The 23,417-nt window shown below is 41.0% G+C and overlaps 1 protein-coding gene across 1 annotated transcript in view; it reads left to right on the top strand.

The window, feature by feature from the left end:
• Positions 1 to 23,417, top strand: part of Col24a1 (collagen type XXIV alpha 1 chain) — a 264,200-nt gene that overhangs the window by 72,472 nt on the left and 168,311 nt on the right. Inside the window, exon 21 of the mRNA XM_085835446.1 lies at positions 21,321 to 21,374. Within this exon, the coding sequence (XP_085691572.1) occupies positions 21,321 to 21,374 (54 nt within the window). The remainder of the gene's footprint in view (positions 1 to 21,320; positions 21,375 to 23,417) is intronic.

Here is a 23,417-nt window from a genome sequence, read left to right as displayed (position 1 = left end):
ACTGGCTCTTACAATATTTTGCCCCATCTTTTGCCATGTTTCCTGAGCCTTTGGTACATGGGTTGTGCTGTAAATGTATCAGTTGGTCATGGGTACCCACCAGTCAGTTGCTCTTTGCACTGTGACCAGTTATGGACTTCTGTGGTGGTCTCATCTGCTGGAAAAGGAGCTGCTTTAGTGAGCAGTGAGAGTTACAGCTGCCTGTGAATACAAAAGCAAGCATGTAGAGCGCAGTTTGGAATTATACCCCTCTTCTCAACTTTACACTTTTAATGTAACCGGAGATTGAAGAATTTAAAGAGTGTTTAATATCAACTCAAAACTAAAGTGATTTTATTTCCAAAATAGATGCATTTCCTCTGGTAAATGCTTTTGGGTGTCAAGTTCATGATTATCCTGTACTTTAAGCAAAGATTTCTAAGCAGGAAAATGGAATCCTGGGGCTTGAGATTTTTAGATGGTCTTAGTTCTTCTTGAGTTTAATTTGTTTAGCAAATTATATCTTATATCTTGGGTATTCTAAGTTTGTGGGCTAATATCCACTTATCAGTGAGTACATATTGTGTGAGTTCTTTTGTGATTGGATTACCTCACTCAGGATGATGCCCTCCAGGTCCATCCATTTGCCTAGGAATTTCATAAATTCATTCTTTTTTAATAGCTGAGTAGTACTCCATTGTGTAAATGTACCACATTTTCTGTTTCCATTCCTCTGTTGAGGGACATCTGGGTTCTTTCCAGCTTCTGGCTATTATAAATAGGGCTGCTATGAACATAGTGGAGCATGTGTCCTTCTTACCAGTTGGAACATCTTCTGGATATACGCCCAGGAGAGGTATTGCTGGATCCTCCGGTGGTACTATGTTCAATTTTCTGAGGAACTGCCAGACTGATTTCCAGAGTAGTTGTACAAGCTTGCAGCGGTGGAGATAGAAACCCTAGGAAAGAAATCTGGAACCATAGATGCGATCATCAGCAACAGAATACAAGAGATGGAAGAGAGAATCTCAGGTGCAGAAGATTCCATAGAGAACATCAGCACAACAATCAAAGAAAATGCAAAATGCAAAAATATCCTAACTCAAAACATCCAGGAAATCCAGGACACAATGAAAAGACCAAACCTACGGATAATAGGAGTAGATGAGAATGAAGATTTTCAACTCAAAGGGCCAGCAAACATCTTCAACAAAATTATAGAAGAAAACTTCCTAAACCTAAAGAAAGAGATGCCCATGAACATACAAGAAGCCTACAGAACTCCAAATAGACTGGACCAGAAAAGAAATTCCTCCCGACACATAATAATCAGAACAACAAATGCACTAAATAAAGATAGAATATTAAAAGCAGTAAGGGAAAAGGGTCAAGTCACATATAAAGGCAGGCCTATCAGAATTACACCAAACTTTTCACCAGAGACTATGAAAGCCAGAAGATCCTGGACAGATGTTATACAGACACTAAGAGACACAAATGCCAGCCCAGGCTACTATACCCAGCCAAACTCTCAATTACCATAGATGGAGAAACCAAAGTACTCCATGACAAAACCAAATTCACACTATCTTTCCACAAATCAAGCCCTTCAAAGGATAATAACAGAAAAAAACCAATACAAGGACAGAAACCACGCCCTAGAAAAAGCAAGAAAGTAATCCTTCAACAAACCTAAAAGAAGACAGCCACAAGAACAGAATGCCAACTCTAAAAACAAAAATAATAGGAAGCAACAATTACTTTTCCTTAATATCTCTTAATATCAATGGACTCAATTCCCCAATAACAGACTGGCTACACAAACAGGACCCAACATTCTGCTGCTTACAGGAAACCCATCTCAGGGAAAAAGACAGACACTACCTCAGAGTGAAAGGCTGGAAAACAATTTTCCAAGCAAATGGTCTGAAGAAACAAGCTGGAGTAGCCATTCTAATATCTAATAAAATCGACTTCCAGCCCAAAGTTATCAAAAAAGACAAGGAGGGACACTTCATACTCATCAAAGGTAAAATCTTCCAAGAGGAACTCTCAATTCTGAATATCTATGCTCCAAATGCAAGGGCAGCCACATTCTTTAAAGAAACTTTAGTAAAGCTCAAAGCACACATTACACCTCACACAATAATAGTGGGAGACTTCAACATACCACTTTCATCAATGGACAAATCATGGAAACAGAAACTAAACAGGGACACAGTGAAACTAACAGAAGTTATAAAACAAATGGATTTAACAGATATCTACAGAACATTTTACCCTAAAACAAAAGGATAGACTTTCTTCTCAGCACCTCATGGTACCTTCTCCAAAACTGACCATATAATTGGTCACAAAACAGGCCTAAACAGATACAAAAATATTGAAATTGTCCCATGCATTCTATCAGATCACCATGGACTAAGGCTGATCTTCAATAACAACATAAATAATAGAAAGCCAACATTCACGTGGAAACTGAACAACACTCTTCTCAATGATACCTTGGTCAAGGAAGTAATAAAGAAAGAAATTAAAGACTTTTTAGAGTTTAATGAAAATGAAGCCACAACATACCCAAACTTATGGGACACAATGAAAGCATTTCTAAGAGGAAAACTCATAGCTCTGAGTGCCTTCAAAAAGAAACTAGAGAGAGCACACACTAGCAGCTTGACAACACACCTAAAAGCTCTAGAAAAAAAAGGAAGCAAATTCACCCAAGAGGAGTAAACGCCGGAAATAATCAAACTCAGGGGCAAAATCAACCAAGTGGAAACAAGAAGAACTATTCAAAGAATCAACCAAACGAGGAGCTGGTTCTTTGAGAAAATCAACAAGATAGATAAACCCTTAGCCAGACTCACTAGAGGGCACAGGGACAGCATCCTAATTAACAAAATCAGGAATGAAAAGGGAGACATAACAACAGATCCTGAAGAAATCCAAAACACCATCAGATCCTACTACAAAAGGCTATACTCAACAAAACTGGAAAACCTGGATGAAATTGACAAATTTCTAGACAGATACCAGGTACCAAAGTTAAATCAGGATCAGGATAATGATCTAAACAGTCCTATATCCCCTAAAGAAATAGAAGCAGTCATTAATAGTCTCCCAACCAAAGGAAAAAAAAAAGTCAGGACCAGATGGGCTTAGTGCAGAGTTCTAACAGACCTTCAAAGAAGAAGATCTAATTCCAGTTCTTTTGTTAATATTTTGAGAGACAGAGAGAGAGAGAGAGAGAGAGAGAGAGAGAGAGAGAGAGAGAGAGAGAGAGAGAGAGAGAGATGGGGTGTGGTGGGGGGCATATGCATGCAATGGCTGATGAGGCCAGAAGAGGGCGTTGAAACTCTTGTCATGGGAGTTAAAGAGGGCTGTGTGCTCCCCACCAGGGTACAGGGAACCCAACTCAAGTGCTCTGGAAGAGCATTGGTGTTCTTAATTCCTGCTCGCCTCTCCAGCTCCTGGTGAATGCTTCTAGAGGGTCACTTCAGGATGTTGTTCATCAGAGAATGGGGAGAAAGCCCTGAAGCAGAGAGATGATTTAAGACCCGTTAGACACTTGCTGATGTCCCTAAGGGGTCTGAACTAGTGAACGTACTTGTTTAGTCGAGTGTTTACTTAAGTTTTGTCACTAAGTCCTGCGAAACATAGGACTGTGACTTTCTGTTCAACCTTACCTGTACATTAACATCACATAAAGAACATGAGGGGGAAAAATCTAGATGCTTAGGGCAGGTCCCCACAGTGCTGAGTGGGTTCACTTAAGGGTATCCCGTGGATAGTTACCAGTAACAACAACCACATTTTATACAGCGTACATACACAATGGAATTTTATTAAGCCATAAAATGAAATCATGACATTTGTGGGAAAATGGAAAGTATTATCTTAACTGAACTATCCCAGACCCAGAGAGACAAGCAATAGCAATAGCAAGGTTTCTCTCATAAGCAAATTCTAGATCTTTATTTTCATATTCGAGGGTATGTAAGAGGATAGGGTAAGGAAGTGGAGACAAGACAATAAGAAGGAAGAGAGAAGGTTTAAGTGGAGGCTAAGGTGGAAGGAGAGAGTTGAAAGAGAGTTATAAAGTAGATGTAACAGTAGAACAGAATGGAGGGAGGGAGGGAGGGAGAGAGGGGGAGGGAGGGAAGGAGGGCTGAGGGCAGTGTGGACACATAGGCACAAAGCTAGTGTGGACAGAAACCCTTCAGTGCAGCTCATGCCCCCAAGTGCTCCCTCAAAGAGTAAAAACTGTAATGACAATGAACACATTTTATCTTTCCATTCTTTACCACTCAAGGACCTTCATTTGGACAGGATGGAACTGTTGCCAAACTAGGAAGGCATTGGGCTTGGGGGAAAGTCAGAGCGTTCCCCAGGTCTCTGCCTGGAAATTGTCTGGCCTGTGGTCCAGCAACCTTGTTAAATTATTAGTATCACTCATTGCAGCAGAGCATGGCACAGAAAGAAAAGAAAAAGCATTCTGCAATGTTTATAATACAAAGTAACAACAGAAAGCCACTCGTAAGTTCTGCTGTGAAAACCTTCCAGTTGCCATTTAGTCCAGGAGGAGCAGGAGCAGGCAAGGAGAGAAGCCTAGCCCTGGGAGGGCCTGGGTGAATTTGACCTAAAGGCAGGAAGCTGTGGTAGCTAAGTCTGTGGAGGATCCCAAGCTAGGACCGAGAGGAAAATGCACACATTGACTAGACACCTTCATATTGGTTTTTATTTGTTTATTTTTAAGATTGTATTTTTTATTTACTGTGTGTGCATGCAGGAGATGGGAAGTGCCCTCGGATGCCAGTAGAAAGGGTCAGATTCCCTGGAGCTGGAGTGACAGATGGTTGTGGCTCTGTGGCTTGGATGCTGGACTCAAACTCTTGTCTTCTAGGCTTTTAACCCTCCTCAAGTGCTCTTGACCTCTGAGCCATCTCCCCAGTTGCTCCCTAAGTTTTATTATTTTAAAACTCCTTTTAGAACATTTTTTGTAACCTTCATACCTGTATACATTCCCTCCCTCCAACTCTTCCCTCACTCCCACCAAACATATTTCCTGTCTGCCTCCCAATTTCATAACCTGCTCCTATCTCTCTCTCTCTCTCTCTCTCTCTCTGTGTGTGTGTGTGTGTGTGTGTGTGTGTGTGTGTGTGCGTATCTCTTTGTCTCTCTCTGTCTCATTCCTCCTCCTCCCCATTCCTCCTCTTCCTTCTTCCCCTCCTCTCAGTTTTAGCCCGCTAGGTCCAACTAGCCCATATGCCCATGTGTGTGGGGTCATTCCCTAGGGCATGGGAAACCTAACACTGGACACCTTCCCTGCAAGAAAAGTGACTCTGTCCTTTAGCAGCCATCACCTGCCAAGGGCCTCTCAGCTGGGGTGGAAGTGAAAAAAACCCTCCTCCCTCAATGCTGAAACTTTCAACCACCTTGACCTTGTGCAGAACACAGCTACTATGAGCTCATGTGTGTAGCAGCCATGGCATGGCAGAGGCCAGCCATTCACAGCTCTACCCCATACAGCTATAGCACAGAGTAGCAGGGAGAACAGGGCTGATTTGAGAAAGTGCAGTGAGCTCTCCTGTTCTAGCACTGTTACCCACAGACAGCTTCTGTGCTCACTAACAGCACAAGCTCTGTGTCAATGTTTCAATGGCTAAAAGTTCTCTTAGCTTCCCATTTTCAATATTTCTCCATGTATCCGTGAATAATTTTTCCCATGTAAAGTTTAGTATCCATCTTATCTAGCTTCATTAAAAATACCATCTTTGTTTTTATTGGCTAGAGTCTGTGCTGATAGATTAAGGGAGTGTTGATATGATCACACTAGTGAGTCATCTTCTCGAGAACAATGCCTGTCTTTCTTTCATTTGCCCAAATCTCCTTTTCTACTTTTTTTTTTTGAGAAATATTACTTACAATTTTCCCACATGATAGTTTTGCATAGTTCTTTGTAAATCTGTTTTATTTATTTTTTTATTTATTTATTTGGTTTTTCAAGACAGAGTTTCTCTGTGTAGTCCTGGCTGTCCTGGAACTCTGTGGATCTGGCTGGCCTCGAACTCTAAGATCTTAGAGTAGATCCACAGGCTCTCTCTTCCAAGTGCTGGAATTAAAGGTGTGCACCAACACCACACCTGGCTCCAGCGTTATATTTTTTGTTGCAATTCTTGGTGGAGTTTCTCTACCTTTATGTTTGCTAGTGGGTTTTGCCTGTGCACATAAACATCATTGATTTCTCAGTGTTATTCTCAAGTTTGAGACTATAGTATTTTCTGAGTTAGCTTTATCACATTTTCCTAGAGCTTTGCAGCTGTACCCTCGTGTGACTTCCACACTGACATTATTTGAGTTCTTCCCCCCCCCCCGTGCTTCATATGTCTCGGACTTAATGCTCATGGTGAATCACACCGTGATGAAGCTAATGCAGTCTCAGAGTTGGTGGATCATGGTGAATCACACCGTGATGAAGCTAATACAGTATCAGAGTTGATGAATCATGGTGAATCACACCGTGATGAAGCTAATACAGTCTCAGAGTTGGTGAATCATGGTGAATCACACCGTGATGAAGCTAATACAGTATCAGAGTTGATGAATCATGGTGAATCACACCGTGATGAAGCTAATACAGTATCAGAGTTGGTGAATCATGGTGAATCACACCGTGATGAAGCTAATACAGTCTCAGAGTTGATGGATCATGGTGAATCACACCGTGATGAAGCTAATACAGTATCAGAGTTGATGGATCATGGTGAATCACACCGTGATGAAGCTAATACAGTCTCAGAGTTGGTGAATCATGGTGAATCACACCGTGATGAAGCTAATACAGTCTCAGAGTTGATGGATCATGGTGAATCACACCGTGATGAAGCTAATACAGTCTCAGAGTTGGTGAATCATGGTGAATCACACCGTGATGAAGCTAATACAGTCTCAGAGTTGATGGATCATGGTGAATCACACCGTGATGAAGCTAATACAGTCTCAGAGTTTATGAATCATGGTGAATCACACCGTGATGAAGCTAATACAGTCTCAGAGTTGGAAGTGCATCCTCACCTGGCCCCTAAGTTCCCTGGAAAGGTAGTGATATCTCCTGATGTGCGTGCAGGGGTCAGGAAGAAATTATGTATATATTTGAATATGTTTTTAAAAACAGTCAATGCCCTTTTGGAACGTTTTTAAAATATGGAATAATTGCCACATTTATGACATATACATGCATATTGCTGAATGTGTTGTGTCACTCAATACTGTACATCTTAAAGGTTTAGACAGATGCATCACTGCAGAATCATGAATAGTGTCACTGACTTAAACCTCACCTCTAGTCTTCCTATGCATGCTGGAAACCATAGCAACTTTTGTATTGCTATGGATCACAACTGGATCTCTTCTCTCCACCCTCCACTCTCCTCTTTATGCTTGGTGGTTTAGCCTAAAATGTCATAACTGAAGGACAAACACCATGTATTCCTTCCTGCCTCATTGTGTAAAAGCCGTCTCCTTGCTCATAATTCTGTGAGTCTGTTAGGCATGCTTGTAGAATGACTTTTCTTTCTGTGTGTTCATATTTGGCCACAAGAAACCCAAAGAGTCCCAGGGGCAGCCATAACTTTATATTTTCCAGGAACCTCATGGCGTTTCCTGACAAGAGAGGCACATTTGAGTGCCATGACCTCAGACTCCGTAGGGTCTAGGGCTGTGTGACATGACACATGAATCACAGCAGTGTATCGTTGAGAATTACAGTAAATAGGACCAAGCCCCCCCCCCCCGTCTTGGTCTCCTCATAGTTTCCTTATCCAGGACAAGTGCCACGAGAAGGGATTTTAATGAGTACACCACATGGCACTTTGTTTCACCTTTAAAAGGCTGCTTCACTGCTGAGTGAGGAAGGCTGCCTCTATGTTGCCAGAGTAACTCAAGGCCACAAGGTTGTATCCTGGGCTCAGCTTCCTACCGTGTGAAGCAGGCTCTGATTCAGAGTCTGTGACCTGTGAAATTAAATGCTATGGATTGAGCATTCGGTATAGTACAGTAGAAGCTCCAAACAAGGAAGCAGCAAATGGTACCCATTGTCTGTGAGGACACTGACAACACTGAGATGGGAAGGGACCAAGTGTAATACACTTGTCACTGAGTGGCTAGCTGGCTTCCTGTGGGAATGAAGCCATATTGGAGAATGAACATATCTCTGTTGCTATCAGTTTGCACCATCAGTAACTGTTGTCAGGCGTAGCAAGTGGTAGTCCATCTTTTAGACCAATGCTTAGCCCAGGTCTTTGTCACTCCCATGCTACTTTACTCCCATGCTACCCACTCTAGTCTGAAGGTTGCCAATGAAGAAAGGCTAGCTAATGTCAGTTGGATATGACATTGGGCATACTCGCTTAATTGGTTCTTAGTCATTCTTCTTTGACATATACTTTCTAGTGAGCCTTAAAATGTGATACAAAATCTTCACCCTTTGTGCACTGAGCCACATATCCCATCTAGGACTTAGCTATTGCCTCTTTGCTTCCCTTCCACATCACTTCTACCTGGACCATTGACCAGATGGCTCTACCATCTCACTTTAGGTCTTGTCTCTCCAGGAATAGAACGACCTGGTATCCTGCTCACAGATCTATCTATTAAGCAAGTGTTTCCTCTTGGCTGGGTTTCAGGATATCTTGCTATGCAGCTGCTGCCCATCTCCAGCTAACAGCCACTGAAGCAGACCCACCCTAGCTCATGCTCAGCCGTTTCTTCCTGCTCTGCCTGGACACGTAGGTCCTGCCTTTTATCGCAACCTCTACGGTCTTGTGTAAAAGCCAGGAGAGAAGATATGATGAGTATCTGAGGGTTAACTTGGAAGTCTTGGTTATCTCTAAATGCGGTGTTTTTGTGCCCACTGGGCCTGTTTGTGTTCAGTCATAGTTATAAAATTTTTCATCTCAATTTATGACTTGGCAGTTCCCAGAGAACATAGGAAATGCTGGGTGTGGATTTACTCAATACCTCAGGATCAAGCATTCTTTCTCTGCCAGGACCCACTGACACCAAGAGTTATTTCCACAAGACACATGACTTTCTGCTGTAGATGGTGTGACTTCCCTCTAGACTCCTGAAGGTAGCATGTTTCTCTTGCTGAAGATTGTCGTGAGCTAGAGGGCATCTGTCTGTGTCTTCCACTTCCCTAATGCTGCAGTCTTCTGGGGTGAATGCATAGGTAGTAGGGCTTCATGGGGCTCCCCTTGAAAATGACAGTCTTCACAGTATTCAGTGTATGGAAGAGAGTGATACTCCTCCCTATAGAATGGCTTACTCTCAGAGTCCAAAGTGGCCGATCCTTCCTGTTGGTGACAGAATGAATACTACTGTGCTGACTTTGTCCTATGGGAGATTGTCATTACGTTGATAGTCACTGGACTCTGGAGACCTCAGAGGATTGCCCATCCCATGAAGCTTCCTAAAGTTTGTTCTCACCATCTGGAGTGTCTGTCTCTTGTCAAGTTGTTCCTGAGATAGTCACCTTTGACTTTCCTAATCCATTCGGTATAACATTATGTTTAGTGGTTTAGGGTGTTGTTATGTCATATTCTGACGGCCCACACCCCTTCAGACTATATTATTATGAAAGAAATCTGGTAACCCAGAAAAAAAAACTATAAGTGACTATTGTCTAACCCAAACAAATGCAAACTTTTAATTCTCTGTTGTAATTATACAGGAGAAGAATACATTTGCTAAATCAGTTAACTACACAGAAAAGATGGGGAGTCTTAGTAATCCACTGTCACAGTTGACACTGCCGCTGACACAGCAGCTACAACTGGGGCTGTGGTCGGCTCCTGCCACTCTGTGCTGAGGTAAACAGTGTTCTGATAGCAACTTCCACCCCTACCTCTTTTAGATCTTTGATGGCAATCTCGATCTCTGATGTCCTCCTCATCCTTATCCAACGCATGTATATACGCATGTATATATACATGCACAGACACACACACCAAATACACATACATAACTGGAAAGTATGAAAATGTATGTGACTGGTTGATTCTTAAAACTCAGAGCTCTACCAGACCCCTGTCTTTCAGGCTTCTCTTTAGATAGTCCAATTCTGCTGTTCATCTCCATTAGAGCCTTTAGGGACAATCACTAGCAACCAGATGCTGAGGTTAACTAGCATGTGCCCTATCTTCAAGTAGCTCATATTTTAGAAACTAGTACTCAATAAGCCAGATGCCTCCTTGCATTGTATTTAAGATGTGATAAAGTGAAAATTAAACAGCCATTCCTTGAAAGACTAGGAACAGTTCAGTCCTTGGAGAAACTGTAGTTTTGGTAAAAAGCATTTCTTTCCTGGACCTCCTAATCTTTCCCTTCTAAACTTTTGTCTCTGGGCCATGGATTCTTAGCCATCCAGTGTGTGAACACAATTGTTACATATGTATTTGGGGAGTATGTGTGTGTGTGTGTGTGTGCATTTGACAGAGAGAGAGAGGGGGGGAGAAACAGAGAGAGAGAGGGAGAAACAGAGAGAGAAAGAGAGAGAGAGAGAGAGAGAGAGGAGAGAGAGAGAAAGAGAGAGAGAGAGAGAGAGAGAGAGAGAGAAGAGAGAGAGAGAAATTTGTCCTTCAGTTGGAACTTATTCTTAGTGAAGGACCAGATAGATAAGTTTCACTCTGCATAGTGAGTGATTGATACTTAAAAGCAACATATTTTCCCCTCAGAGACATCTCTATTTCACCCCTGAGTGGAATCCTGAAACTAAGGTAACAGAAAGTCTATGATTATCCAATCCCCCGCTATCACTCCTGGAGGGGTGTTGCATCACTGTGGATGACTGGAAAATCTGATGCCCCTGAAGTCAATCACACCATGTGACCATGTATCTGCTTGAGGACTGGCCAACAACTGCTGCTAGTTCCTTGCAGACAGGAAACTCTGAGTCCTAGCAGCAGTAGGTGATGGTCAAGGATTCGGTGGAAGCTGTCATAAATGTGGGTATTTGCCATAGGCATTAACTAGAACTGTCCTTTGCTGGAGGTCATTTGGATAAATATTACCTTAGAACACTTCAAAACATATCTGTTCTGTATGTTTTACTTATTACATCAAGTTATGAAATTGCTGTAGTAATGAGGTGGACACCTGTGCATTTCTGCTCTTCATAGAGTGGTATTACAGGTGTCTCAGGAAAAATATCATTTGTTAACATAAAATGTTCTTTCTAAAATTATTTTTCCGCTTATAATAGAAACATATAAATGATATTCAGAACGCTTGCAGTTTCTCTAGACATAGTAGCATTGGCTTTGAGCAGAGATTCCAAAGACTTCTAATAAGGTAGCAGGATAGTGAGGGGTTTTGTTGATTCAGCTGTTAACTCCCCTGGGCTGTTGCTCTTGCCAAGTATTGGAGTTTGGGGTGCTGATTTTAGTAAACTGGACCAGATGTTTATCACAAAAGTGAGTCAGGAGCACTGATCACAGAAATGCAGGAAGGGCTAGTTAGCAGATACCTCTTCTCCATCAGGGTGGTCTTCATTAGAGAGAAAGAATACTTTGGAGAGTCTGTTGTGTCATATGAAGTCATCCTGTTAACTTTTGGCTACCTGTGTTAGATGACTGTGTTAATGTTAGTAGGTTCCTTTCACTTAATTCAGTTACTTCCTTGATATCTTTTAGAGTTGGAATTGATTACGAAGTTTTTTCTTTGTCACTTTACAAGTGGCTAACAGAAGCTGGAGAGATAGCGTGTGGTTGGGAGTGTGTACTGCTCTTGCAGAGGACACATGTTCAGTGTCCATGACCTACATCTGGCAGCTTACAATCAACCTCCGCCATTCCAGTTCCAGAGGATCTGACACCCTCCTCCACCCTCTGTGAGCACTTCCTCACATGCTCATAGCCTCTCTCTCTCTCTCTCTCTCTCTCTCTCTCTCTCTCTCTCTCTCTCTCTCACACACACACACACACACACACACACACACACACACACACATACACTGCATATTTAAAGAGGTATTAAAGGAGTACATGTGGTTAAATCAACTAATAAACCTTCATTTATTGAATTTCTATATGCCCTAAGCTCATACCAAATAACATTGCAGGAAATATTTTAACACATCATTTACAGTTTTAAAAGATGTATATTATAATTGGAAAAAGCAAGGTACACACAATAGTGAGAGCTTCTTGTGATAACTAAGTGAGTGGTTGTTTTAGCTGATTGTTAGCATCATCGAAGGCAGAAGCATAGGAAATGGACTTTGAGTTGGGTTGGTTATAAGTAATGCCAGGGGAGAGGAAGACCATTCCACGCTGGATAAATCATATGAACAAAGCCTAGATATCTGGGTATTAATACAGAGTAGACTTACACACCATTGGTAAAACTGATCAGCTGAAGTAGACATTTGTTGTGGTTGGTATAATCGCAACTAAGACAGTAAAAGGATGAAGCAGACAGAACTATCTACTGGCAGAGGACTTGCCTGGCATGTATCATGTCCATGTCCTGGGCTTGATTCTGGCACAGGATTTAAAAGAAGGAAAGAAAGGAGAGAGACAGAGAAACAGAGAAACAGAGACAGAGAGAGACAGAGACTGAGAGACAGAGACAGTGAGACAGAGACAGAGAGAGGGGCAGAAAGGGAGGGAGAACACTATAGCTGCATGTGGTAAGCACTCTATAATCCCAGGACTTGGAAAGTTTGGAAAAGAGGGTTACAGGGCTATATATTGAATCCTTGTCTCAAGATCACTTCCCGAAATGTGGAAGCAAAATCGGCAGGCACCAAATTGAAGATGACCATAGATTTTAGGCTACTGGAGGCAATGTATTTAGTGACTATGTAGTCTTGTCTGGTATTGTGATACTTACTTGTGAAAAATAGATGCTTACACTCTCAGTTTTCAAGTGAGCCTTCCAAAGGGACTTCTGCCCTGGGTAGTCACAGATCCCAATTCTTTAATGCCTGATGCAGGGGAAACACATCTTAGAAGCTGGTATGGTGGAGGAGTCTGAGGCAGTTTAGCATGTTAGTGAGGACAGCCTTCTCCCTGGAGGAATGTTGATAGCAATGTAGAGAACTGAGTTTGAACCTGCTTCATCCCGTGACATCTCATTCCTTCTACTCCAAAAGACTATGTCTCTTTGATGTATACATCGTCATTACCAAAACAGATAATGTGCTAAATTTTATGATATTTGGAAGTTGACAAATTAGTCAGATGATTCAGTGGTGCTGAGAGAAGACACAAGAGTCTTAAGACAGAGATCAAGGGTGGGTCATTTCATTGACAGCCTTTTCCACGGTTACCAGGTCTGCACTGATTCACCGAGGCACCCTTCACACAGGGGCACAAGGAGAGATGCAGACACTGGCACCTGAGGTGGGCTGCATTACATGAGAGGATTGTGGAGCTTAGGAAACTAAACTTATTGTACAGGAATCATAAGAGATAGTGTGGTCCAGAAAGTGATCATCTTTGTTGTCTTGAGCACTAAGTCTCTTGTGCCGCAGACAAAGAGTTTGCCCAAGTCTCTACAAAGTTATGCCCGAATGGTGGATTTCAGCACTTCCTTTGCATAATGTACAGAGATGTAGGGATGGATTATCTCATTGTGATAAATTAAGCATTAAATGCTGGAGGGATGGAGTTAGTTAAAATACATCTATCTTCCTCCATGAAAGCATGTCTTACTGGGATGGTGAGGCATCCTCTTGATTGTAATTTAACATGCCTGATACTGAATAGCCACTGAGATGGCTATTCTTGGTTGGCATTGGCTATTCCCAGTAGCCAATTTGACCATGTCTGGAACTAACTAAAACCCAAGTGGCTGGGCACACCTATGGGGGATTTTAATTAATTAAATCATTTGAAGTGAGAAGACCCACTTTAATCCAGATCTTTTGAGGTGGAAAGATCCACCTTTAATCTGGACAGCACCTTCTGTAGCCTATATAAAGCACAGGGAAGAAAGAAGCCGGCACTCTCTTTGCCTGCTTGCTTTTGCCCTTGCTAGTGTGTCTGTTTATTCGTCGGCATTAGATCCTACTTCTTCAGGATTCCAGTGCATGCTGAAGACCAATCGAGACATCCAACATCACAGACTAAATGACCAACAGACCTTCTTCCATTGGTAGACAGCCACTGTTGGATTACAGTCTGTAAGGCATTTTGAAAAATCCGAGGTTGACAAAGTTCTGCAAGATATAAAGAACACATCACCCAGTTTCCCCAAGGCAGACTCTGAAAGGCATCATAAGCCACATGGCACTGGGCTGGCAATCTATTGCATGATTGCAGAACCTGGAGCCGGTAGAGTCTTCTCTGTGAAGCCTGAATGTATAATTCAACAAAGAAATATGCTTGTTTGAGAAAGAGAACAAGAGAGACTGAAAAGCTGTGGGCCCTGGGTTCATAACTCCATACCCAGAAGAATAGTGGGCAGCGGGCACCCGCAAGCTCCTTCCAGCATTGTGAGTGTGCTTCTTGGCCACACTCGCCCTTTCTGTCACAAAAACACACAGGCACAAAAGGAGGCTTTCTTTGAGATAAAGTCTACAGACCTGCATCTACGAATCTAGGACTTCCCCCCCCCCCCCATAGAACACTCAGTGCTGAGAACAGTGCCTGGTACATTCAATGGTATTAAGCAGGTCAAAGGACATTCATTAATTAAAGCAGCCAGAGAAAGCCCTAGTGGCCACATAGATGGTAGGTATTTAGTGTCTAAAACCATATTTTTCTAAACACGTGAATAAAATGATGATCGTGCTGGTATTAACTGTGAAATCGTTCAAAATCCAAACTTCACTGAGTTTTACATGGGAAGAAGTTCAGGAAATAAGTATAAGTCTTTATTTATTTATTTATTTATTTATTGTCTCAAAAGGTCTTCTGATCACACAGTAGGTACCAACAGAGTATGTTTATCTAAACCATCCAATCCTAGCTGCCTCCTCGCCGGTTTTAGTGAGGTATAATTGTTGTGTAACGAGTGGAATACGTTTATATTATACAGTTCAACTTTTTTCCTTGGTGCAGGATCTCCTACAGTCTAGGCTGACCATGAATTCACTATGTAGCTAAGAACAGCCTCAAACTCCACACCTTCCTGCCTCTACCTCCCAATGGCTGACTGAGATTATAGCCGTGTACCACTGCACCTCAAAAATTACAGTTTATTTTTTGACATATGACTAAATCGTGCAAACATCAAAACTAAGTGAGTGATGATGTAACCAACCCAAATCCGTCAGTTCCCTTGTTTACTCTGTAGTCAGTGTTGTCCTCCCCTCCCCCACCCAACAGCGTACTATACTCCAACTGCTTTTTGCCACTATTGATTGTTGAAGTCTGAATGTCAAATAACAGAATGGCTTGTTTTAAAATTGATAGTTTGGCCTAGCTTTGCGTGGTGGACTCCATATCTGACCCTGTTGGTGCCTTTAAGGGTGATATCAAAGATGTGTGGATGCTGTGTGGAGCTGGGGACGAATTACGTCATGAGAACTTGCCTTGTCTCTTGTTTGAGGACTCTCTGCCAGGCATCCCTGATGCTGAACACATGGGGCTCAGCTGCAGTGTGTTTTCTGTACAAATACATGCGATTGCTCAAAGGGGAAAATCTATGGAGAGGAGTGATCGGTTGCAAAACTTTTCAAAAATATCATAATGAGAACAATCTGGGTCTGGAGGCATGTTCGGCCTAAAACGGCGAGGAGGGGATGAACTGAACGGGAACCAGCTCTCTCAATGGGGTCTTCACACCGCGTTCCTCGTGGCAGGAACTTGCGTTTTCTGCCTGTGGTTTTCGCTGAAGAGACCGAAGCTCCTTCATCCGCAGTAGCTCCCTGCTCCCTGGTTGAGTTTGGTTCCTATAGTTTACTGGGGAAAGAACGTTATTACTTTTGCCCCTTCAAATATTTTTCTTGGCATTAACTCGTTTGGGAGGCTTATTCTCATTCAGAAGAAGTCAAACGTATTCTTCCTTTTGATATTATTGCTTTCCTTCTTGGGCTTGCCGTATTGTTGGCATGATGCCGCTTTCCTAAAAGGCAAAAGGAACAAAACCCTACAGCTGGAACCTGGGTCTCAAATGTTCCCTACAGAACCCACTCCCTTGCAGGGTGTGCTCTTTCTTGTTTGAATATGCAAAATTGCAATTCTTTCCATCAAAACTACGCTAAGTTTTTCTTTTCCGATTTATTTTTAGACAAAGGATAACTTTTGAAACTCTGTAGCAATGTAATTATCTAGGATGGAATTAATGGGGCTGTATATTATATTATAGCTCAGTTGATAAGGTGCTTGCCTGAAAGCACTAGCGCCTGAGTTAGATTGCCAAACTCATTGGAGTGTCGCTGGGGCTCACTAGCCAGCCAGCTTAGCTTTCTTTACAAGTTCCAGGCCAGCAAGGAATCCTGTCTCAAAAGAGAACAAGGCAGATGACACCTGAGGAAGGACTTGCAAAGGTGTCTGCTGCCCACAGACATGTGCATAATAACCATGTGTTTACACCAACACACAAAAGAGGGCTCATTTTTAATTTGGCCATCAGTTCAGACTATTAAACATTTTATTTAATTAATGTACTCTATACCAAATAACAGACTAGGCTTTCCCTAACTTCCATTCATAATCTAGATGTTGCTTTTTATCAATTGTACTTTGTAGCTATATTTTATAGATAAAAGACTGAATTAATCTCTACTAGTTTTGGATTTTAAAGCTACTCAGAGGATGAGACCAGTCCAAATCATACTGTGCTCTGTGTATTTGAAGTACAGGACAAGTACCACCTACAAGAATCAAACGTTTTCAGTGAGCATAAATATCATCTAGAACAATTTATAAGATTTAAACCTACCATGAAAAAATATCAAATTTCCAAATGATCCAAAACACAGACTGTATTTTCAAGCTAGTATTATAATCAAATATGCTCCTTACCTAAAAGATAATCAAACTAAAGTCTGTTGATTTACCCAAGGACTAATTCAGTGAGTGAATTCTGACTTTTTTCTAAAGATGTTCACATCATCACACACAGTTGCCTACCACAGAAAATAGTTATCTAACATGCCTACATTGGCTACTTTTCCTGTTGCTATGATAAAAAATACTCTGAGAAAAGCAACTTAAGGGAGAAAGGATTATTTGGGCTCCCAGTTCAAGGATACAGTCCATCACGGCAGAGAAGCCCTAGCAGCAGAAGATGATGGCCACATTGCATTTTCAGAGGCAGAAAATCTTTGTGCTTAGCTAGCTTCCTCCTCTTTATGCAAGCCTATGGAATGGTGTCACTCATAGCATACAAGCCAATGGAATGGTGCCACCCACAGTGTGCAAGCCTAGGGAATGGTGTCACCTACAGTACAAGCCTAAGGAATGGTGTCGCCCACAGTGTAAGTAGTTATCTCCAAATCAGTTAACCTAATCAAGACCATCCTTCACAATCATGCCCATAGGCTAACCTAAATATCCCTCACAGGTATGCTTGGAGACGTGCCTCCTGGGTGATTCTGGACACTACGAAGTTAATTATCAATATCCATCACAAGACCCAATACCAATTTGATAAAGAATAACAAAAAACACTTATTAAATTATATTATAGATATGTGGTAAAAATCAAAATATTTAATTGAGTTTGTTTACTTATAGATAATTTATGATATCATTATCAAGTCAAAACAACAGAGAGAATTATCAAAGCCAGGGACTGCATCTTTATAACTTTTAATTTTTTTTATCCTTTTCTTCTACTCTTCTTGCTCTTTTCCCCCATAGGAAGTCTTTGAAACATTTTTCATTATTCTACATTAATCCACATTTTCCAAAGTATTTATATAAATGACTCATAGTCTGGCCTTTTTCACGTAGCCTAAGATACTTGTGGTTCGTGCAGTTTGTTCCATCTTGTGACTGATTTTCATTAGTTTAGCCATTATATTTACTTTTTGTTTGTCGTTTATCCATTTGCAATTTTAGTTGGAAGAAATACAAATCTCAATTAAAAACGGAAATATATTAGTCTCATTGGAAATCTACTCGAAATATCAATGTGTGCCATGAAATTCCATGTATTTACCTTCTTAGGAAACTAGTTTTTGAGCTTTTGGCTACCACTAAGTAAGAAGGCAGTATTTCACTTTTATGATTTCCTAGGAACCAAATGCAATCTGCTAGTGCCTTGGTTCCCAGGTTTTGTTATAAAAATGCATGTGAATTAGTCTCCAGCCTTTAGTGATTAGAGAATAATAAAACTTTGTTTTTACTGGACAGAACACTGAATCACTCTCTGTACACCAAACAGATGTGCAGGCTCTGAAAATAGAAGACACATTTGCACTTAGTATTTTTAAAGCTACCTCATTTTTTCTGCTTCTCAGTAACAATTTGTGATCAGACTTTCTGTTAAGAAAGCACCAGAAGTCAAGCTTTCCCCCCTCCTCCTCTTCCTCCTCCTACTCCTTTTCCTCCTCCTCCTTTTCCTCCTCTCCTCCTCTTCCTCCTCCTTCTCCTCTTCCTCCTCCTCCTTTTTTTCCTCCTCTTCCTCCTCTTCTTCTTCTTCCTCCTCCCCTCCTCCTCATTCCCCTCCTCTGCCTCCTTCCCTCCTCCCCTCCCTTCTCTTCCTCCTCCCCTTCCCCCTCCTCCTCTTCCTCCTCCTCCTCACTAGGGCATTATGTTCTCATGACGTGTAATGTGATGACTTAACTGAAATAGTGAAGCTCTTTGTGAAGAAAATGTTCTGACCTGTTACTGTTATTTACTGTTATTTAAAATACAAAGCATTAAATCTGGACATCTTTTCATCCAATTTTTGTTTTTACTCCACTTATTATAGATTTGCCTGACAAAATGATTTTTTTTTTAATGGAGAAGTCTTGGCCCTGAGAATATACTGTAATTCTTTAGCATGTAAGCTCTGACATTTCAGTGCTTGGCTTACGTATCCATGTGCCATCATTGATTGGCTTTATAGATTGAGCAGTAAATTTAAACATTGAATTGAAAATTCCTTTCTGGGTGTTACCATTAAAACTCAGCTGACCCCATTAACTGGTTTTTCTATTTTAGAATGTATTATTTAAGTGAAAAGATCTCTGCTTGGGAGTAATCCAGCTATGAATATTTAAAATATAGAAAATATTTATTGGCCAAGTTTTCTAAGCTAACCTGTGTGAGAAGGACATAGAATTTTTTTCTTTTAATAGCTGTGCGGATGAACTTCATAGATCTTCAGTAAACTTTTAATTTTGAAACATTCTACTTCCTTAACTTTAATATGAGGTTTGACTCATTGATATCTTTTGCCACATTCTCTTCTCTTCATCTGTGGCACTTTGCATCTATTTTCGTGTATCCTGTTAATATTTTGAGTCACAAAAGATCCAAGTGTTCACATACATCAGACATGTCATGTTTAACTAGAATTGCCTAATTTTTGTTACTGTTTAACTGCAAAAAATAAATCAAAATCACAAGAGACTGTAAAACAAATGTGTATCACACACAGACTTCAGACACATTTCCTTGTAAGTACTGTAAGGTCAAGGCAGAACTGCTTGTTACCACCCAAACCCTTCTTGTGTCTTGCTTTGGTTTTTCAGTTTGGGGTTTCTTTCCGTGTGTATATTCATTCTCCACTCTTCACCCCCTTGTAATTTAGCTGAGGAAGCACACAGCCTTTGGCTTACACAGTCTATGTTGATTATAGTCTCATGGTGTAGGGTTATATGTTCCTTGATTTCTGTTTTTCTTGAAAATTGCTAGTCACACGCCAGAGTCCTGACCATACTGGGGTTTGTTTTGGCAAGTCAGCAGGCTGTCCTATGTTCTTCCATCTACAAGCACATGTCTTCGTCATCCTTTGTCTGTGGGGATGCATGTGAGGTGTTGATATAGGCTTTGGGGAGGGCTGGAATGCCCTTATCTACTATTTAGATGAAGGCTGTGCAGAATATAAACATGGACAAATGAATGCTTAATTGTTGATTTTTCTTATCACTTTTCAACATGATGAGTGAGCTTCCACTTATCCTGTAGATATATGGCCAATTTTAAAGTTGATTTGTTTGAACTTATAAATTTAAGTATATTTATTGTGGTTAAGCTCAATTCAGTTCTTCATCCCATTGAAAAAAATCTTTTCCCTCCATTTTTGGTTTGTGAACTCCCACCCGAGCGCCTGAAGAGTTATTTTTAAATTACTTTAGCTTCAATGTTTGTGATAGCTTTCGTGATTGCTGGTATGATAAAGTGTTCTGGGGTCATCTGGAAAATGGACAGTTTATGAATGTATCCATGAAGGTGCTCTGAGCCAGTGTTCTGACTGGTTGTAAATCAGGACCAAGGATCGCAAATTAGCCACAGGACACGCTGTCCTCTTTTTTGAAAGAAATAAGTCAGCCACTCAACAACAACAACAACAACAAAACTTTGTAAAGTAATTACTGCAAACCAGATGTCGCTGTCCTTGCTGGGGAGTATGACAGTGGAAAACACATGAAGTACACCCAAGGACTTTACAGTCTGACAGAAAAATAAAATGAGACAAAACACGGTGTCGGGTTGCTTTGTGGTGTCAGAGTTTTAAGAGAAGGAAAAAAAAGCATTTAAAGGTGAAGTATAAACCCCTTTGGCTTGGAGCTCCAGGTAATATCCATTCAAGTGGTGAACGTTGGGGGAGCAGAGAATGCTGGGTAAGAGATGGAGGTCAGCCAGTCAGTGTTTCTGCAAGAACCAGAAGACAAGGATATCATCATCTCAAGGGCACCGTGACTTTTCTTCCCAGTAAATTTAAAGTATTCAAGAGAGAAGGCTTGAAAATATTAGATGAATACAGTTTTATATGTGCATGAATATAATTATCAGGTGAACCTGATTCCTTTGCACCAGTAACGCAATTAATGAATCTGTGTTAACTACCTCATGATCTTGAGCAACCAGCCTGGTAGGAAGAAGTCCTTTAGGTATACTGCCTTATTTGTCTTCTGACACAAATGTCCTCAACAAGTTTTTCTCCACATAATCCATATTTTAAATCTGGTATGCAAATTACCAGAGTACACATTTCATTTCTTCATACAGTGAGGTTCACAGAGTCATTCATAAAGTAAATTCTCTTCTTAGGATACTGTTTTTTTTTTTTAATCCCAGTATGGAACAATTGTTTAATAATCATTTACATCAAATTTTGAAGAAAGTAGATTATCTTAATTGGGCAAAGGATACAGACAACAAGAAGTTTTATATGCTTATGGATTTAAAGTGATTTGCTGTGGAATAAACTCTTTACCTTTTTATATCTACTAGGGTTTTCCGGGAGACATTGGGATTCCTGGACAAAATGGACCTGAAGGACCAAAGGTACAAAAAACAAATAAAAACCATACTGTATGTAGATATCTAGAATTTTCTCATTTAAATTCTTAATATGTGTCGAAAAAGATCTTAAGAATACCAGAAGTATCAGTAATTAATAGCTGTCTTGAGTTCAGAATCCAGTCATTTTAAATGATTTTCTGAATTTCTTGTAGGAATTAGAGGGATAATATTTGAAAGTCATAGATATCATTCCAAAGGATTTTTTAAAGGAGAGAAAAATTAATGGGACAACTCTTTAAAGTCACAGTGGAGAGTAAGTGGGAGAAAGATTTCTGACTACTGGAACATTTTAGCACTGATAAAGTGCCCATTGTTACAGTAAAAGAATGCACGTGCTGTCCCAGAGTCTTGATGTACCACAAGGAAAATGATGTAAACAAAGAAACCTTCACACCTTCGAGCCTTTGCTGCTGCTCTGTGTATGCATAAAGAAGTCAGCATCAACAGTTTCAGCATCCACACAGACATGCCCAGGTGGCCATGCAGCATGCTGGGCGTCACAAGTAAACAGGCGTTAGAAATAAAACCATGATGATGACTGGAATTTGAGAGTGAGAGATTCAGTGTATTTAAACTAAAGGGGAAGGTGTTGGTGCTAAGTAGGAAGAGAGGAGGAGATGTCAGGACAGAGAAGGTAGACACTGATAACAGCCATGCCTGTCAGTGCACTGTGCTGAGATATACATGTGTGTGTGTGTGTGTATACATATACTATATTTGTGTATATGTGTATATGTGTGTACTATATATGTATATATATACATATACTATATATGTGTATATATGTGTGTGTATATATATATATACTATATATGTGTATGTATATGTATATATGTGGAACCGTACTTGCCACAAAGCCACAGCCAGAGTTCCAGCCTTAACCCCTCATGATGGAAGTGAATAAAGAGCTCACTCCCCCAAGTTTTCTTCCCCCATCCAGATGGTGACCACAGCATCTCTGAATGCAAGAAATAAACATTTTGAAAATGTAAAAAGCAGATACGGCCGCAGTCACGTAACTATAGAGCAACACAGCCAGAGTTTTCACACTGAGGTGACTGCCAAGCCTGGGTTCTTCACACTTGGCCTGGGGATCACAGAGCTGGGAACACTCAGGCTGTATGATCAAATTGTAGTTTCTACTTGATCATGCAGGCATCGGGGAGTAATCAGAGTTATTTAAGTAGCAAATATGCCATCTGGTTTGTGTCTTTAGAAGATAGCCCTTAAGTCACTGAAAAGGACAGTTTAAAGCAGGAAGAAGTTGAAGGCAAACAGAGGAACTACTAAGTCTAGGTGATGAGCTAGAGAGATGGCTCACTAGTTAGTTTAGAGCATAGACTGCCCTTATAGAGGACCCAAGTTTGATCTCCAAAACCCATATCCACTAACTCACAGCCACCTGTAACTCTAGCTCCAGAGGTCTAGGAAGCCTCTGGCTTCCTAGGGTACTGCACTCGTGTGCACACACCAATACACAGACACACAGTCAATAATAATAATAATAATAATAATAATAATAGTAATAATAATAATAAATGCAATTGTAAGAAATAGTAAGGGATGTGCCATGCAGGCACCAAATATGCTTCCTTGCCCAAGCCCAGGGGTTGGGAAGACCTGGGGCAGCTCTCAGACTGCAGCTCCGCTGTGGGTGTGGGCCTCCAGCTCTATCTGAGGATTAGTGAGAGTTCATGAGGCTTCAAACAGCAGACTCACCACCCTGGGCCGGAGCACAGGATGTACTAGTGGAGATAGGCCTGGAGAAATAATAAAGATTTGATGTAGAACATTTATTCATTTAACAAATATTTATTGGGTGACTCTCAAGTGGGAGCCACTGTACTAGATCCTAGATGGAATGGCCTAATCCATGTTTTCAAGAACTTTACAGACTGGGGGCTGGGGAAATAGCACAAGAGGTAAAGTACCTGGTGCACTTTACAGCAAGAGGATTAGAATTCAGATCTCAACGGCCACAGAAAAACACCTGGACTCACTTTCCAGCCATCCCAACCACTTGCC

Source organism: Mus caroli, unplaced genomic scaffold, assembly GCF_978045245.1.
Source record: "Mus caroli unplaced genomic scaffold, Mus_caroli_1 scaffold_3, whole genome shotgun sequence".
Taxonomy (NCBI): domain Eukaryota; kingdom Metazoa; phylum Chordata; class Mammalia; order Rodentia; family Muridae; genus Mus; species Mus caroli.
Note: the sequence above shows the minus strand (reverse complement) of the source record. Positions and strands in the feature narration are given on the sequence as shown.